This window comes from Schistocerca cancellata, chromosome 1 (assembly GCF_023864275.1).
Source record: "Schistocerca cancellata isolate TAMUIC-IGC-003103 chromosome 1, iqSchCanc2.1, whole genome shotgun sequence".
In the NCBI taxonomy this organism is placed as follows: domain Eukaryota; kingdom Metazoa; phylum Arthropoda; class Insecta; order Orthoptera; family Acrididae; genus Schistocerca; species Schistocerca cancellata.
The window spans coordinates 445,678,071-445,698,314 of record NC_064626.1 but is presented as its reverse complement, the minus strand read 5'-3'; the positions used below and the strand labels follow the sequence as shown (position 1 = coordinate 445,698,314).

Here is a 20,244-nt window from a genome sequence, read left to right as displayed (position 1 = left end):
GGTTCTTGACCATTATCAAAGAAAGCAGCAGTGTAAGTAACAACAAATACCAGTCTCTTGCCATTGTTTCACTAAAGAGACGATTCCTCTCTATCTTTTTTTAAAAAAAATTGTAAGCAGCGGTACCGTGCACAAAAGCAAGCCATGCAGCGAGCGGAGACAGGCCGTAAACACTCATTATCAGAAAGCAACAAACAATGCATGGCACAATACAGTAATGCATTTTCAGCTTAGAGTGACGTAAACACCTATAACAAAGAGAACGGCACTTATCAGATCACAGAAAAATAAGCAATCAATTCAAACCAGACGAAGCACTTGAAAAAAGAAGGGTACCCGTATAAATACGGATGGAGCGCCTGACGCATAGCAATGGCTACCTGGTAAAGCTTAACTGCTAAGTTTACAACTCGAACCAAAGTACTGTAGCTGTATCGTCATTCATTCGACCTAAATTATGTCTCATATTATAATGGACCAACTTTGTTTCGATTTGGAGGTGCGGCCTAAAACTTTTCTCTCCCCTTTAATTTCGAGTCTCAAATTTCAGATGCGGCTTGGATTCGGGAAATTTTTTTTCCTTGATTTCAAGTCTCATTTTTCAGGTGCGGCTTAGATTTGAGTGCGGCTTAGATTCGAGTAAATATGGTAAATGACATGAGGGCTCAAATACACTGTATAATGGAATATCCTGAAATACTAATAAAAAAGGAAAGATACTTATATAATTTAATTTTGTTCACTGACTTTAATCTGTGTATAGTTAAATCTTTACAGTTTATATATGCTTATCTTTGTGTGATATTTTTTTTTTATAAATACATTAATAGAATAGAATAATATGTGAATGATTTTGATATACAATCCTGGAAATGGAAAAAAGAACACATTGACACCGGTGTGTCAGACCCACCATACTTGCTCCGGACACTGCGAGAGGGCTGTACAAGCAATGATCACACGCACGGCACAGCGGACACACCAGGAACTGCGGTGTTGGCCGTCGAATGGCGCTAGCTGCGCAGCATTTGTGCACCGCCGCCGTCAGTGTCAGCCAGTTTGCCATGGCATACGGAGCTCCATCGCAGTCTTTAACACTGGTGGCATGCCGCGACAGCGTGGACGTGAACCGTATGTGCAGTTGACGGACTTTGAGCGAGGGCGTATAGTGGGCATGCGGGAGGCCGGGTGGACGTACCGCCGAATTGCTCAACACGTGGGGCGTGAGGTCTCCACAGTACATCGATGTTGTCGCCAGTGGTCGGCGGAAGGTGCACGTGCCCGTCGACCTGGGACCGGACCGCAGCGATGCACGCCAAGACCGTAGGATCCTACGCAGTGCCGTAGGGGACCGCACCGCCACTTCCCAGCAAATTAGGGACACTGTTGCTCCTGGGGTATCGGCGAGGACCATTCGCAACCGTCTCCATGAAGCTGGGCTACGGTCCCGCACACCGTTAGGCCGTCTTCCGCTCACGCGCCAACATCGTGCAGCCCGCCTCCAGTGGTGTCGCGACAGGCGTGAATGGAGGGACGAATGGAGACGTGTCGTCTTCAGCAATGAGAGTCGCTTCTGCCTTGGTGCCAATGATGGTCGTATGCATGTTTGGCGCCGAGCAGGTGAGCGCCACAATCAGGACTGCATACGACCGAGGCACACAGGGCCAACACCCGGCATCATGGTGTGGGGAGCGATCTCCTACACTGGCCGTACACCACTGGTGATCGTCGAGGGGACACTGAATAGTGCACGGTACATCCAAACCGTCATCGAACCCATCGTTCTAGCATTCCTAGACCGGCAAGGGAACTTGCTGTTCCAACAGGACAATGCACGTCCGCATGTATCCCGTGCCACCCAACGTGCTCTAGAAGGTGTAAGTCAACTACCCTGCCCAGCAAGATCTCCGGATCTGTCCCCCATTGAGCATGTTTCGGATTGGATGAAGCGTCGTCTCACGCGGTCTGCACGTCCAGCACGAACGCTGGTCCAACTGAGGCGCCAGGTGGAAATGGCATGGCAAGCCGTTCCACAGGACTACATCCAGCATCTCTACGATCGTCTCCATGGGAGAATAGCAGCCTGCATTGCTGCTTAAGGTGGATATACACTGTACTAGTGTCGACATTGTGCATGTTCTGTTGCCTGTGTCTATGTGCCTGTGGTTCTGTCAGTGTGATCATGTGATGTATCTGACCCCAGGAATGTGTCAATAAAGTTTCCCCTTCCTGGGAAAATGAATTCACGGTGTTCTTATTTCAATTTCCAGGAGTGTATTTATACCTAGTGTGACCTTAATTGTGACCTACACGAGTAACTTCAGTAATGAATTCATCCCTGTTCCTAGCTAGAGAACCGTATGCAAGATCCTTACCTGACCTGGAAGTAAACAACCAGAAAACTGTGAAACTGGACTGCGTTATCGCAATGTAGAGACTGCCAGAAATAGAGGTGTTGCAGACACAAGATGGGCAGCGCAAAAGGACTGATGATTGTGAGCTGCCAATTCCTTAAGATGTGTGATGTGAACCAGTGACTGGAGTGACAGTTAAAAAAACTTTGATTTTTTTCTATTAAAACAAATACTATAAAAATTTAAGTGTATTGAAAATATGTGATTTGAAAGTACCAGATTGTGTATATGTATTTAGCAGCCATTCTTACAAGTAATACTTGGAAGAGGGGCTGGGGGGGGGGGGGGGGGTGTAATGCTACAGCCTCCCCCAAGATCATTATGAAGTGCCTGATACTGCCTGTTTTATATGTATCCATGTATTTATCATTCCAATTCAGTGCTTCCTAGGGCCTTTTATGTGTATTTTTATACGTATCGTTCATTTCAGTTTGCCCAAAAAAACTATTCTTCTTTGTAAACACATAAATATACTGGAACGAGGTAAATTCTCAGGATTGTCAATAGATTGTTGTCATTAACAAAAATATATACACACATTCCAAATTGAATATCAAATAGTTAAATTGAAATAATAAATGTTTAGCAACAAATATTAAGAGACTGTGGAAATGTTGGTATAAATAACTAATGCCTCTAATTACCATAACTGCATTTGGTAAATTACCTAACACAAAAAACCTCATTATGATTCAAAAGAAAATAACAATTATTATCCAGTGATGTAATTTGATTCATTATTCATTTATATGTAATTCATTGTAATTAATGGTGCTTGTAAATTAGGCAGATAATTACCTCTTGTTAGTTACACCACCCTAGTTTACAAAATTCCGATATCTAAGAAAACGTGTGTGTATTTAATTTATGTAATCTGGCAAAGTAGGATGTGTATACTTTAAACAAATGTTATAAATAAAATCCATACAGTAACTAATTACGAAATTAAAGTAAAATCAAAATAATTGTTGAAATCTGATTGTGAATTAATTTTCGCACATAAAACCAAGGATGGCAATAATTGTAATAAGTTATTTTACATTTTATGTTTAACCTGTAATAATGTAAAATAGTTAGTTTAGATGATATAGTTTTTAATTGTAAGTTACATTTTGTAATAAATTAACAACGGTAACAATTGTTAAATTTGAGCGAGGCTGCGAGAAAGGGTCATTCAGTCAGTCAGTGTTTTGTTTACCTCAGGAGTCTGTGCAGTTCGGTTGTCAACTAATGTTAATAAATAATTTTGTATTTTATTTATTTCTTGTTCCATAGATCCAGTTAGTGAGTCAATCACAAGGATATGGAACGTTTCAAATTGTAAAGGTTTCAATTTAAACTTACAATAAATACAAGGCAATTCAATGCCAAATTGTACATAGTTTAAGTAAGACATACTATAAATACAGTAATAGATACAATGTCAGCTAGATAGCATAACAACCATTTAACAGAAAAAGGAGTTTCAAATAAAGGTTAAAGATAAGAGCACAAAGTTAAATCAGATATTAGGCCTACAAGAGTAAATACAGGTACAGCCAATTTGTTGTTACAGAAAGTGTGCTAATGCTCAAATGCACAATAAAATCAATTGAACTACTTCTAGACACAATAAGTTTAGTGATGGTATACATTTTCTTTCAGATATTCATCCACAGTATAAAAAGATTTCTCTGTCAAGTAATCTTTGAGAATTTGTTTAAATTTTGGCAGTTCTGTATGAACACATTTGATATGTAGTGGTAGAGCATTGAACAGCTTAATGCTGGAGTAGTAAACTCCTTTCTGTACCAGAGTGAGATGTTTCATTTCGAAATGTAGATTGTTTTTGTTTCTGGTGTTATAGCCATGGAATTTACTGTTGTCTTGGTAGATAGAATAACTTTTGCACACAAAGGTCAGCAAGGAAAAAATATACTTTGAGGCAGTTGTTAGGATACCTATCTTCCGAAACAAGTGCCTGCAAGAGTGTCTTTGATGGACCCCACACATTATTCTGATTGCTTTTCTTTTGGTGGTGAAAACTTTTTTTGTTGGTTCCCCCAGAATATGAAGGCATATGACATCAATGAGTGGAAGTAGCCAAAGCAGGCAACCTCAATGGTGTCAACTTCAGCCACTGAAGAAATAACCCGTAATGCAAATGTTGCCGAGCTAAGTTTTTTACATAGATGAAGAATGTGAACTGACCAATTACATTTACTGTCTATGTAAGCACCCAGGAATTTTGTATCTTCAACTTCCTGTATTGGTTGTCTCTACATTTTATGTTAATTTCATCGAGATTACTTTGTGATTTATAGAACCTCATATAATGAGTTTTATCTGCATTGAATGAGAGACCATTTGAGGAGAACCAATTTAAGATATCATTAAAAACAGTATTTGTAGTTTGTTCAAGATCATGATCAATCAAATCGTCGATTAGAAAAGTGGTATCATTGGCAAACAGGGTAAATTTGCTGTTTGTCTCAGAACAAAGAGGAAGATCATTAATAAAGATGAGGAAAAGCAGTGGGCCCAAAACGGAGCCTTGAGGCACACCATACGTTATCATACCCCATTCAGACGAGGCAGTTTCTCCAGAAGAGCCATTTAACATTACAGTCTGCTTCCGATCCTGTAGATATGATTGTAGCCACAAGCCAACAGTACCACCTAAACCATAGTATTCTGCCTTTTTCAAAAGAATTTGGTGGTTTACACGGTCAAAGGCTTTCGTAAGATCACAAAAAATACCCACCGGAGACATTTTTTTGTTAATGGCTTCCAAAACTTGGTTGCTGAAAGAGAATATTGCCTGTTCAGTACAAAGACTGGTATGAAAACCAAACTGATTTTTGCTTAAGGTACTGTGGAAGTTGAGATGGTCTACAATCCTCCTGTGCATGAGTTTTTCTGGAATTTTCGAGAAGGTAGTTAATAGGGATATTGGGTGATAGTTTGTAACAATGCTTTTATAACCTTTTTTAAAGAGAGGAATCACTACAGCCAACTTTAGTATGTCAGGGACAAGCCCTTCTTGTAGGGATGTATTGTATATGTTGCATAAGACGGGACTAACAAATTTATAACAGTGTTTCAGTATTTTACTAGAAATATTGTCCACACCAGCAGAACTTTTATTTTTTAACGATCTAATTACTCTTATGACTCCGCTTACAGTAACTGGATGTAAAGATAACTGTGGGATTCTGTTGCTAATAGCTTTCTGTAGGAGGGACAATGATGTTTGAAACTTTCCTGATGCTCTTATCAATCATCAATGAACCAGGCAAATGCAAATTTAAGTTAAGTGTTAACAATCAGAAGAGATCGTTACTCCGGGGGGGAGGGGGGAGGGGGGAGGGGGGGGGGGAAGAGAGAGGGACAGAGAGAGAGAGAGAGAGAGAGAGAGAGAGAGAGAGAGAGAGAGATCCACAGTATCTTCAGACAGGAGGTAGCAGCTCTGCATCAGGTTCAGTAAAGGAATCATTTCTGTGCCGTTTGTATATTAACAATCTAAGCTTAAATGTGGATGCCCATAACACAATCATATTTGCAGATGACACCACAATTCTTTCAAAGGGGGAAAGTAAAGACCCATTACAGCAATCAGCAAATGCTGTTGAAAAACAATTTAGCAACTGGACACAGAGCAACCAGCTTTTCACGAACAATAAAAGAAAATATCACACTAAAATTTCACAAAGTTCTGAACAAGGGTGATTATGGCAGCAAAGCAATGTAAAATGGAATATGTATATTAAATGTGTTAATGTAAGACTGAACAAGACACAAGACCAACTAACTTCTTTGTTCACTAAAACCCTTCTGTAGTGAGAAAACAGTAAAGAATGCATACCAAGCCTACTTTTGTTCTCACCTTAAACATGGAGTCACATTTTGGGGAAGTTCTAAAACAGCTAACAGCACTTCCAACGGGGAAAAATCATTACAATCATGTTTAGGTGCAAACCTAGAGACTGATGTAGAGCAATGTTTAAGATCTCTGGTATTCCTACTTTACCATGTATCCACATTATGAAACTCATCCTTCAAAATAAATGTATTAGGTAGGGACAATGAACCATGGACCTTGCCGTTGGTGGGGAGGCTTGTGTGCCTCAATGATACAGATAGCCGTACCATAGGTGCAACCACAACGGAGGGGTATCTGTTGAGAGGCCAGACAAACGTATGGTTCCTGAAGAGGGGCAGCAGCCTTTTCAATAGTTGCAGGGGCAACAGTCTGGATGATTGACTGATCTGGCCTTGCAACACTAACCAAAATGGCCTTGCTGTTCTGGTACTGACAACGGCTGAAAGCAAGGGGAAACTACAGCCGTAATTTTTCCCGAGGGCATGCAGCTTTACTGTATGATTAAATGATGATGGCGTCCTCTTGGGTAAAATATTCCGGAGGTAAAATAGTCCCCCATTCGGATCTCCGGGCGGGGACTACTCAAGAGGACGTTGTTATCAGGAGAAAGAAAACTGGCGTTCTACGGATCGGAGCGTAGAATGTCAGATCCCTTAATCGGGCAGGTAGGTTAGAAAATTTAAAAAGGGAAATGGATAGGTTAAAGTTAGATATAGTGGGAATTAGTGAAGTTCGGTGGCAGGAGGAACAAGACTTTTGGTCAGGTGAATACAGGGTTATAAATACAAAATCAAATAAGGGTAATGCAGGAGTAGGTTTAATAATGAATAAAAAAATAGGAGTGCGGGTAAGCTACTACAAACAGCATAGTGAACACATTATTGTGGCCAAGATAGACATGAAGCCCATGCCTACCACAGTAGTACAAGTTTATATGCCAACTAGCTCTGCAGATGACGAAGAAATTGATGAAATGTATGATGAGATAAAAGAAATTATTCAGGTAGTGAAGGGAGACGAAAATTTAATAGTCATGGGTGACTGGAATTCAAGAGTAGGAAAAGGGAGAGAAGGAAACATAGTAGGTGAATATGGCTTGGGGCTAAGAAATGAAATAGGAAGCCGCATGGTAGAATTTTACGCAGAGCATAACTTAATCATAGCTAACACTTGGTTTAAGAATCATGAAAGAAGGTTGTATACATGGAAGAACCCTGGAGATACTAGTAGGTATCAGATAGATTATATAATGGTAAGACAGAGATTTAGGAACCAGTTTTTAAATTGTAAGACATTTCCAGGGGCAGATGTGGACTCTGACCACAAACTATTGGTTATGAACTGTAGATTAAAACTGAAGAAACTGCAAAAAGGTGGGAATTTAAGGAGATGGGACCTGGATAAACTGAAAGAACCAGAGGTTGTAGAGAGTTTCAGGGAGAGCATAAGGGAACAATTAAATGGGGAATGGGGGAAAGAAATACCGTAGAAGAAGAATGGGTAGCTTTGAGGGATGAAGTAGTGAAGGCAGCACAGGATCAAATAGGTAAAAAGACGAGGGCTAGTAGAAACCCTTGGGTAACAGAAGAAATATTGAATTAAATTGATGAAAGGAGAAAATATAAAAATGCAGTAACATCTGAAAAATGAGATCGACAGGAAGTGCAAAATGGCTAAGCAGGGATGGCTAGAGGGCAAATGTAAGGATTTAGAGGCTTATCTCACTAGGGTAAGATAGATACCGCCTACAGGAAAATTAAAGAGACCTTTGGAGAAAGGAGAACCACTTGCATGAATATCAAGAGCTTTGATGGAAACCCAGTTCTAAGCAAAGAAGGGAAAGCAGAATGGTGGAAGGAGTATACAGGGTGTTACAAAAAGGTACGGCCAAACTTTCAGGAAACATTCCTCACACACAAAGAAAGAAAATATGTTATGTGGACATGTGTCCGGAAATGATTACTTTCCATGTTAGAGCTCATTTTATTACTTCTCTTCAAATCACATTAATCATGGAATGGAAACACACAGCAACAGAATGTACCAGCGTGACTTCAAACACTTTGTTACAGGAAATGTTCAAAATGTCCTCCGTTAGTGAGGATACATGCATCCACACTCCATCGCATGGAATCCCTGATGTGCTGATGCAGCCCTGGAGAATGGCGTATTGTATCACAGCCGTCCACAATACGAGCACGAAGAGTCTCTACATTTGGTACCGGGGTTGTGTAGACAAGAGCTTTCAAATGCCCCCATAAATGAAAGTCAAGAGGGTTGAGGTCAGGAGAGCGTGGAGGCCATGGAATTGGTCCGCCTCTACCAATCCATCGGTCACCGAATCTGTTGTTGAGAAGTGTACGAACACTTCGATTGAAATGTGCAGGAGCTCCATCGTGCATGAACCACATGTTGTGTCGTACTTGTAAAGGCACATGTTCTAGCAGCACAGGTAGAGTATCCCGTATTAAATCATGATAACGTGCTCCATTGAGCGTAGGTGGAAGCACATGGGGCCCAATCAAGACATCACCAACAATGCCTGCCCAAACGTTCACAGAAAATCTGTGTTGATGACGTGATTGCACAGTTGCGTGCGGATTCTCGTCAGCCCAAACATGTTGATTGTGAAAATTTACAATTTGATCACATTGGAATGAAGCCTCATCCGTAAAGAGAACATTTGCACTGAAATGAGGATTGACACATTGTTGGATGAACCATTCGCAGAAGTGTACCCGTGGTGGCCAATCAGCTGCTGATAGTGCCTGCACACGCTGTACATGGCACGGAAACAACTGGTTCTCCTGTAGCACTCTCCATACAGTGATGTGGTCAACATTACCTTGTACAGCAGCAACTTCTCTGACGCTGACGTTAGGGTTATTGTCAACTGCATGAAGAATTGCCTCGTCCATTGCAGGTGTCCTCGTCGTTCTAGGTCTTCCCCAGTCGCGAGTCATAGGCTGGAATGTTCCGTGCTCCCTAAGACGCCGATCAATTGCTTCGAACGTCTTCCTGTCGGGACACTTTCATTCTGGAAATCTGTCTCGATACAAACGTACCGCACCACGGCTATTGCCCCGTGCTAATCCATACTTAAAATGGGCATCTGCCAACTCCGCATTTGTAAACATTGCACTTACTGCAAAACCACGTTCGTGATGAACACTAACCTGTTGATGCTACGTACTGATGCGCTTGATGCTACTACTGTAGAGAAATGAGTCGCATGTCAACACAATCACCGAAGTCAACATTACCTTCCTTCAATTGGGCCAACTGGCGGTGAATCCAGGAAGTACAGTACATACTGACGAAACTAAAATGAGCTCTAACATGGAAATACGCATTTTCGGACATATGACCACATAACATCTTTTCTTTATTAGTGAGTGAGGAATGTTTCCTGAATGTTTGGTCGTACTTTTTTGTAACACCCTGTATAGAGGGTCTATACAAGGGTGATGTACTTGAGGACAATATTATGGAAAAGGAAGAGGATGTAGATGAAGATGAAATGGGAGATATGATACTGCGTGAAGAGTTTGACAGAGCACTGAAAGACCTGAGTCGAAACAAGGCCCCGGGAGTAGACAACATTCCATTAGAACTACTGACGGCCTTGGGAGAGCCAGTCCTGACAAAACTCTACCATCTGGTGAGCAAGATGTATGAGACAGGTGAAATACCCTAAGACTTCAACAAGAATATAATAATTCCAATCCCAAAGAAAGCAGGTGTTGACAGATGTGAAAATTACCGAACTATCAGTTTAATAAGTCACAGCTGCAAAATACTAACGTGATTTCTTTACAGACGAATGGAAAAACTGATAGAAGCCGACCTCGGGGAAGATCAGTTTGGATTCCGTAGAAATGTTGGAACACGTGAGGCAATACTGACTCTACGACTTATCTTAGAAGAAAGATTAAGGAAAGGCAAACCTACGTTTCTAGCATTTGTAGACTTAGAGAAAGCTTTTGACAATGTTGATTGGAATACTCTCTTTCAAATTCTGAAGGTGGCAGGGGTAAAATACAGAGAGCGAAAGGCTATTTACAATTTGTACAGAAACCAGATGGCAGTTATAAGAGTCAAGGGACATGAAAGGGAAGCAGTGGTTGGGAAGGGAGTAAGACGGCTGTAGCCTATCCCTGATGTTATTCAATCTGTATATTGAGCACACAATAAAGGAAACAAAAGAAAAGTTCGGAGTAGGTATTAAAATCCATGGAGAAGAAATAAAAACTTTGAGGTTCGCCGATGACATTGTAATTCTGTCAGAGACAGCAAAGGACATGGAAGAGCAGTTGAACGGAATGGATGGTGTCTTGAAGGGAGGATATAAGATGAACATCAACAAAAGCAAAATGAGGATAATGGAATGTAATCGAATTAAGTTGCATGATGCTGAGGGAATTAGATTAGGAAATGAGACACTTAAAGTAGTAAAGGAGTTTTGCTATTTGGGGAGCAAAATAACTGAAGATGGTCGAAGTAGAGAGGATATAAAATGTAGACTGGCAATGGCAAGGAAAGCATTTCTGAAGAAGAAAAATTTGTTAACATCGAGTATAGACTTAAATGTCAGGAAGTCGTTTCTGAAAGTATTTGTATGGAGTGTAGCCATATATGGAAGTGAAACGTGGATGATAAATAGCTTAGACAAGAAGAGAATAGAAGCTTTTGAAATGTGGTGCTACAGAAGAATGCTGAAGATTAGATGGGTAGATCACATAACTAATGAGGAGGTATTGAATAGAATTGGGGAGAAGAGGAGATTGTGGCACAACTTGACTAGAAGAAGGGATCGGTTGGTAGGACATGTTCTGAGACATGGAGGGATCACCAATTTAGCATTGAAGGGCAGCGTGGAGGGTAAAAATCGTAGAGGGAGACCAAGAGATGAATACACTAAGCAGATTCAGGAGGATGTAGGCTGCAGTAGGTACTGGGAGATGAAGAAGCTTGCACAGGATAGAGTAGCATGGAGAGCTGCATCAAACCAGTCTCAGGACTGAAGACCACAACAACAGGGTAAATAGACTGTAAAAAAAACCTGTGACATTAATGATTATTTTACCAGACAAAAGAAAAATTTACATATGGCCCAAATCAAAACATCCCCGTGTCCAAATAGTACTTTTCACATAGGAGTTAAAAAAACAAACTTTCCAAAAACATGACAGCAAATACTGACTTCAAAACCTTAGGTAATTCTTTAAAGTCATATTTACAGCATTACTGCTTTTACTTCATTCAAGAACATTTAAATATATGAAGTGTACATTTTGTAATTTTAAATGTATATGAATAGAAATTACTTTCACCTGTACACATTTTGTAAACAAACGGGCCAATAAAAATGCAATACAACACAATCACTGGAGACCCATCAACACAGGAGGAGGTGTAAGGAAATTCAGCAGATTCTCCAATTCTGACTTGGGAGCATGGTGTTCTCAGTTTGTACTAGGGTGCTCGTCTTCTTAGTTTCTGAAGAGTGCGAGCGATTATATATTGGTGTACATTCCAAAACCTGAGTCTGTGCACTGTTTTCCACCAACAGAGGAAAGGCAGACAGCGTATCATCAGGTTCTGAAGTTCCATAAAACAGAGAGGATCATAGATGCATTTAGTGGATGACAATTTAAGTGGCATACAATCTGAAGACTGATTGGAAATTTTCCAGAACAAAGAAAACCATATTTTCTGAGCCTGACACTTAAGTGCTCGGGGTGATGTGGCACACTGGATGTAAACCTACGGAATGTGGTTGGTGGATTGTTCTTCAACATTTACAGACAGCATTATATCAAAAGCACAAACAACAACTAGGCCTCTTGCTTTCTATTAATTTTTATTAACAGCTTCTTTTAATTATTTAACATGTTTTTATTTTTTGAGTGGGTGGTCATTACCATCATCCAGCCTCATTCTTAATTTTCCTTCTTCTATACTCCTTTTCTTGCATTTCTAGATCCCTTTTCTTCATAAACATCTTAGTAATAGTGTAACAGTGTAATATTATTTTGGATTTCTAGAGAATGTTAACTATTGATAAAATTAAAAAAAAAATCTTAATGTATTGTGGATCATATTAATGATTGTGAAACTCAGCATAGAGTAACTTCTATGGTTCAAGCCACAAGTGAAAACTGCAATGAATAAATAATTAAATAACAATAATGCACTATTTTGATATATGATGTTATGCAAAGAAGAAATGGTGCCCAAGTGCTGGACACAGTTCTTAATATCTACTTCTTCATTTCCAATTCTTCAGAAGACTATTTGAGAATTTCTACCAAACTCTAAATCAATTATTTGGATTTTGTTAACTAGACCCAGTGACATAAAATTTCATGTCAAAAATTACATTTCAACTTCTGTTCCATCGATCATCAGAAAAAAACTACGGTATTAATAAACTGATCTTTTCTGCTGACTGCCATTACAACTTCATTTACCAATAATACAGATACTAATTCAATGTTTACAATTAGCTGCACTTTATGCTGATCATAATACACAAGAAACTGAATGTGATAAACAATTTACCTTCATGTTCCCACTCCAAATCTAGTGAGCTAGGAGGTGTGGACGAGGTAATACTACGATCTCGTGTTGCCATTTGGTGTACGCTTTTGTGCATTAAAAGAGATCTTGCATCCAACGGTTGCGCTTGCGCATTTGGCCCTGTTCTGTACACGAAAACAAGAAATAAAAGACAGAAACAACAACAACAACAAAAAAAAAAAAAAACGGAGTAATTTTAACAATATAGTTCCCTCTGTACACTAACCTTACACCACTTGTTCGTCCAGATTCTTCACTTCTCTGATATTCATCTGCTCTTGTCCATGTATCATCAGTTAACTCAAGAATAACCTGCTTGCTGACCTAAAAACAAAGAAAAATCTTTCTAATACTATTTGGCAAATAAACGTAGAACAAAAATTTATCACCCTCTGGGGACACCACACTAACATTTTGTAACATTGCACCTAGCCTTGAGAATGACTTCAATTCATCAAAGAAGTGTGTCAAGATGTCTCAGGTATACCATATCCAGCTGCAGTTACCCAATGATCAGGTCACAATAAGCTACCAAATAGCAGGGCATAGATAATGTTTTACCTGCTGTTTCAAATAATTTTCTGTAGAATAAAGATCAGGCGTTATTTCAGCAGTTGAGGTGCAATAATGTAACAGGGCATGTAAGTGTTCATCTGACCAGAAGTGTGTGCATGAAACCCTGTGAACATGGTTCTTTTGCCCTTGGAACATGGAAGTTTACACAGGATACTCGTAATGAAGGTGTAAAAGGAAGGATAACACTTGCTCACTGAGAATATTGAAATTAAGATCCTGGTTCATGTTCACGGTAACTTGAATGAGTGGGCTCAAGTCATGGAACAAAACCATCCCCAAAATATAACAGAACAACTTCCAGCCTAAACACCCACCACACCCACAACAGGTTAAATGTCCAATTGGGCCATGAGTGAATCTGACACCTTGCATCATTAGAAAAGATGCACGTTACACATATCCAGTCTGTGCTGTTCAATTTGTGGGCTTTTTGGTCCATTGAAGGTGTGCAACATTGTGTGTTGCTGTGAGCAATCCTCTTTTGTGATGTACTCGACCACAAATGTCCATTACATGCAGTTCCCTTTGTAATGCTTGCTTGGAAAACGATTGAGATGGATTTGCAGTCACTAACAGGTCCCTGTCAGAATATTTTTAATACCAGAGTAATTACATGTTACATGGCTGCAAGCGGTACACCATTTGTTGTAGACACAGTGGACAGTTCCCACTGATATGTCAACAAACCAAGCAATCTAATTCATAGTGGGCTCACAGGAATGTTCAAACACGATAGCATATTTATGCCTTTCTGTCACATTGATAAATTATTAGCTTGGTGCATAAGTTTGAAGAGTTTTTCCATAAGTTTAATAAACACAACAGATACATATAACAGAGACTTTGGTCAACAATAATATTTTCTCCTTCATTATTCACAACAGAATGAAAATGAAAATGTTTGAGTAACTTTTTGTTTCTGTGATTGTATCAATCACATGGTTTTGAGGCGAAGCACTCACCAAGCCATGTCCGGAAAGGAAGTTCCTTAAAGGTTGTTCCATAGAGTGTGGAAAAGGTGTAAATCTGAGGGTGCAGGATAAGTGAATAAGGTGGTTGCGGAATGACTTCCTAACCTAACTCCTGTGTAGTCAGTCTAGCAGAATGCAAGTGGGTGTTATCATTGAGCAGCATCACTTCACGCAGTCTTTCTGGTCATCATTCTTGGATTGTGTCTGCAAGACATCTCAGTTGTTGACAATAAATGTCAGCAGTGATAGTTACACCTCGGGGAAGCAATTTTATAGTACACCACACTGTCTTTGTTCCACCAGGTGCATAAGATTATCTTTTGCGGATGTGCGCATTTCTGTTTACGGGGAGTTGCTGCTTTGTTTGGGCTCAGCCCTTCCTTTCTTTTCCTTATGTTAGTGTAAAGACACCATTTCGTTCACCAGTTACGATACAGGATGGGACACCTGCTGATTTCTGTGATTTTGATTTAGAGCATGAGGTACCCATACACCTGATTTTTGAATCTTCCCCCTAAATGGAAATGTCACACGATGGCTGAATGCTCACAGTTCATCAAATCTGCCAGTTGTTGAGTACAATGACATGGATCATTGTGGATTAATGTGTTAAAATGATCTTCATCAAACCCCAAAGGGCTACCTGGATGTGGAGAGTCACTAACATCAAAACGATCTCCCTTAAAACAATCTCTGTCCAATGGCATTGTCCTCATACACAGTACATGTTTCTGGCTGCCTCAACTGCTGTCACCCCTCTATTGAACTCAAACAGATGAACATGTCAAAAATGTACCAATTTCTCCACTTGGCACTCTGTTTTTTAGTGTCCACAGCTCAGCTAACAACTTCAAATGACAAAATGACAATATGTAAACTCAAATAGCAACAGTAACCTACAAATAAAAAATGACAATTGATAAAAAAATAGCATTTGGAATACTGATATGCAAAATAAAAATGCTATGAACTTATGCAGCAACCTAATATTTACATGTTTCAGTCTAAAAGGAATAATCATTTCCATATGTTAACAACATTATGAAAAGGATAGTTGCTACTCATCATATAGTGGAGATGCTAAGTCGCAGATAGGTACAACAAAAAGACTGTCACAAAAAGAGCTTTTGGTCAACAAGGCCTTTGTCAAAGACAACACACAATCACACGCGCACACACGCACACACACGTGTAAATGCAACTTGCACACACATGACCACAGTATCTGGCAGCTGAAGCCAGATTTATTTCCCTATGTTAAGATTTATAAAGAAAAAATGAGCTTATATTTTACTACAAGTATGCAGTGTGTGGAGAAAAAGTAATTTAATTACTGAACTGCTAATTAATACTCAACATAAACTAACAAGTCATAGTAGTACTGAAACAGAACCAGTTTTGTGTATTCAAGTAAGGTCTCTGGTTCAAGTACATCTTCACATACTCAAAAGTTTAATAAATACAAACCTTCTTTCTTCTTAGAGGAAGTAAGCAGGAAATACTGCATCCATGTTAGCATGAAAGAAAGGAAACTTAAAATGTTGTGAGATAATAGCAGAGAAATAAAATCTGAAAATCAATCAACTGTTCAAGCACCCGACAAAATATTGATATTAAGATTTTGATGCCATATCTAATTTTGGGACCAGTGTCCAGTAAAGGACATTATACAAACTTTTTTATTGAGTAGTAGCTACCAACCACTGTTTTTTAGTACACAGTATCAGTTATTTAAACAGCTGCCACTCCATCCCCTTAAAAAAAAAATTAAAAAAAATATATGTGCAGCAGAATATTACAGACTGTATTTTGCACTTATCTTCTGATTACGTGCCATATAACACATTCCTCCACTTCATCATACGATCACTTGTTAGAATGATCCCTGAAGTTCAGTCAATTATATACACCTATGGACAACTGTAATCCTGACTTTGGTTCCATTAGATTAAGACAGTACATTCAATGATCATACATGGATCCCACACTACCAGTGAGCTGTATGAATTTACAAAATACCGGTATGCTACAGTCATTATCCTTTCCAGATTCTGCCTCCTATTACATGCGAGTATGGTACTATTCGCCAAAAAACAGTAAAAGGACTAATTCTCTTTGTTATTTTATTCTCTCTTTGTGCAGTGTTATTTTATTCTCTCTTTGCACAGTCTTTCTTCTATAATTTTATTAGTTTCTATTTCTCAACACCTGTTCTGCCACATTCTCATTTAATGCTTCACCTTCCTACTACATTCTCTTTTCATTCCCAAATTCACTATCTCAGACACTCACGTTTCTTTACACGGTGCATGAAACAATGTTTGGGTTTCACTTGGCACAGGTTACAGGAACTGTTAGTAGTTTAACAGCGTTAACACAAACATTCAATTGGCAACAAGTTAATAACAATGAAAATGGCTACACTTACCAGTGTGGCCACTTAGCTTCCTCTCGGTGATCCTGAAACATAAAAAGCAATGACATTCTTCGTATGAAGCAGTAAATTTCTAAAAAATAAAGAGGGAAAACCCAAACATCAAAATAGAGGGAAATGGATTCCCTACTACCAAAAGGAAACTTGTGATCAAGTTTTGACAAGCAAGTGTCAATCAGCAATCAACTACAAAAAGATAAACACATTAAATAAATCCATAACCACAAAGATATAACCATCACAACCAGATGTTCAAAAAGGCATGCACGGACCAAAAGAAGGGCAATGTCAATGCTGAAGATGGTATAAGGAAGGGGAAGACTTGTGGTGAGAAGATACTGATCAGAAACGAAGCCCACAGATTGCAGCAATATCACATGAAGATGATCTTTTTTTATCTCATAGGTTTGTATATCTTTCGCAAGCACTACTCCAAAATTAGATTAAAGGACTCAGTAGTTAGTTTAATTACAGTCATATAAATTGTGGCTCAGGCCTTTTACATCAATTTAGTCTCTTCACAATGGATCTCACCACCTCTAAAGGTCTTCCCAAGGTTTCTTTAACTAATGTTCTATATATTTTCTATATATTTTCTTTGCATAAAGCAATCATAATGATGACCTTCGCAAACGTCAGAAATGATAGTATGACAATAATTAAACTCACAAAGTATGAGTATGTTAAATACAGAAATTGTTGCATCTTATACCTATTTTATATATTTATTACATTACAGCTGATGTTCCACTGGTTCATGTAACCATCAGTACCTCAAAATTTGTTGAGGGAATATAAACACTTTTTTATTAGAAAAGATTTTAATTTTGTTTTAAAATTATTCCCCATATATGTTCCTAGAGTGTTTGTTAAGACAAATCAAATCACTGATGTAGCCTATGGGCTTCTAGCTGTCATTTTCTGATGTTGTTTTCTGGAAATAGTTACATTTTGTCCTAGTGTTGAGAACATGTACGTCACTGCACTTGATAACTTCCATTGACTGATTCATAAAAATGTAACTAATTTAAATATGTATAGAGAATATATTGTAAGGTATTTGTGCAGCACAAACACTTCAGACATGAATCTCTATGCCCCTTCCCATGTGCAAGTCTTCTTGCTCTTCTCTGTAACAGCTGTATTCTTTTTAAGCATATGTCACCTCTCCAGCAGACACCGTCTTGTCAAAATATGTGCTGCGTAGAAGAAGAGGCTTGTGTGTTTCCATGAATCTGAGGGCTATGCAAGCTGTAGTGTAGTTACTGGCAGGTCTTCCAAACTGGAAGGGCCTCAGCAGGTGAACCACATGAAGAGTGCCCCACAACAGCCCATCTCTCCCATAACCAATCCCATATTCCTTTCCCAATTCCTGAGATACACAACCCAAGATGTGGTGCAATACATGCCAAGGGGCCCGCGGCAAGTGGGAATGTATGTCTTTAATTTAGCTTCAGGGATACATGGTGATCACCCTGAATAATTAGCCTTGCACCATGTGGGGTTCCATGGTATCAACTGAACAGATTCCCAACTCTCATGGGACCAAAATGGAGAACAAAGAAAACAAAACAAAAACTGAGAGACTGAAGTGATCTCAAACATCTAAGAAACGGGGTTGGAACCAAGGGGAGCTGTTTCTGTAATTGGATCTGGCAATAGAACAATCCAAGAAATGGAAACTGTTAATGAAAAGTTGGATCAGGTCAAGATCAAATTCTTGTCTGTGTTTCAGTGAAGGAAACATCTCAAAGAACAAAAATAAAAGGAAGGTAAAGAATGACTTCCTAAACACAAATGGAGGTAACTAAAAGGTCTTGAACCTTTTTTCTTTTTAAAGAAAGAGACAGAGAGAGAGAGAGAGAGAGAGAGAGAGAGAGAGAGAGAGAAGACTGACTCAGGATGAATGGGGTAAGAAGGATAATCAGGCCCCTTCTACCTCTAGGACAAGAAAAGAGGGGGCAAGAGAAGAGTCGAATACCCCCACTTCTCAACACAACGGTCCCACAAAACGCCAAGGCAGGAAATAGGGAAACATAAGTGTAGTACGGCACTCTCGGTTACGTAACATTACTGATATTAAATGCCAATATAACACTTAGAACAGAAAGCCAGCTGAAATCAGCAATGAATAGCAGTTAAATATAAATTCTGACTGGTATATTTCCAACAAGAATAGATTGGATGTTAATTATGGTGGCATATTTATCATCACAAAGAACTCAATACCACCTAATGAGGTCGATGAAATCTTCTCAGATTATCAGCCAAGTCATCGTGTCATGCTGTTGTCTGTATTCCCACAGTAACAATGACAATACAATGCCACAACTCAGCTGATAAACTGAGAAAACCTGCATTATGATCTAACGAGGTTTTACATATTCTGAATGTGAAATAGTCCATGTAAAGATAATCTGCTTCAATGCTGCAGTGGCAGCATGCTTCATAGATAATGTGTAAGATTACAGTAGATACATTTCCTGATCATGCTACAGTAATTGGGGGGAATTCCAACTTATCAGCTGGGAGGCTCTCATGCTTACAACAGATGCCAGAGTCAGGGAATCATGTGATGCTGCTTTAAATATTTTTTTTGAAAATTATCTTGGACAGTTAGACAACCAGCCTGTGAAGCTGACTAACAATTCCTAACTTTTTGATTCAGTTAATATAAAGGAGGATATTGGTGGTCACAGGACTCAGTGTTGTACAATATGACGGAGATATGTATGTGCCATGCAAGGTTATGAGGGATGCAAAAGATCTGTTGAGGTTCAATATACTTGTTAGGAAATTTCTACAAAGCAAAGAGAGCTTTGTCACATGCACTATATGATCAATGTATCTGGACACCTGGCTGAAACTGGCTTACAAATTCGTGGTGCCCTCCATTGGTAACACTGGAATTCAATACGGTGTTGGCCCACCCGTAGCCCTGATGACAGCTTCTACTCTCACAGTCATACGTTCAGTCAGGTGCTGGAAGGTTTCTTGGGGAATGACAGCCCATTCTTCACGATGTGCTGCACCGAGGAAAGGTAACGATGGCGGTCGGTGAGGCCTGGCACGAAGTCGGCATTCCAAAACATCCCAAAGGTGTTCAATAGGATTCAGGTCAGGACTCTGTGCAGGCCAGTCCATTACAGGGATATTATTGTCATGTAACCACTCTGCCACAGACTGTGCATTATGAATAGGCGCTCAATTGTGTTGAAAGACGCAATCGCCATCCCCGAATTGCTCTTCAACAGTGGGAAGCAAGAAGGTGCTTAAAACATCAATGTAGGCCTGTGCTATGATAGTGCCAACCAAAACAACAAGGGGTGCAAGCCCCCTCCATGGAAAACATGACTACTCCATAACAACACCGCCTCCGAATTTTACTGTTGGCACTACACACAC

General features: G+C 39.4%; 1 protein-coding gene across 1 annotated transcript in view; it reads right to left on the bottom strand.

The window, feature by feature from the left end:
- Positions 1-15,426, bottom strand: part of LOC126182030 (uncharacterized) — a 28,171-nt gene extending 12,745 nt beyond the window's left edge. Inside the window, exons 1-3 of the mRNA XM_049924821.1 lie at positions 15,400-15,426; positions 13,085-13,182; positions 12,841-12,983 (exon numbers count right to left, since the gene is read on the bottom strand). Of these exons, the coding sequence (XP_049780778.1) occupies positions 12,841-12,983; positions 13,085-13,182; positions 15,400-15,426 (268 nt within the window). The remainder of the gene's footprint in view (positions 1-12,840; positions 12,984-13,084; positions 13,183-15,399) is intronic.
- Positions 15,427-20,244: the final 4,818 nt, after the last annotated feature.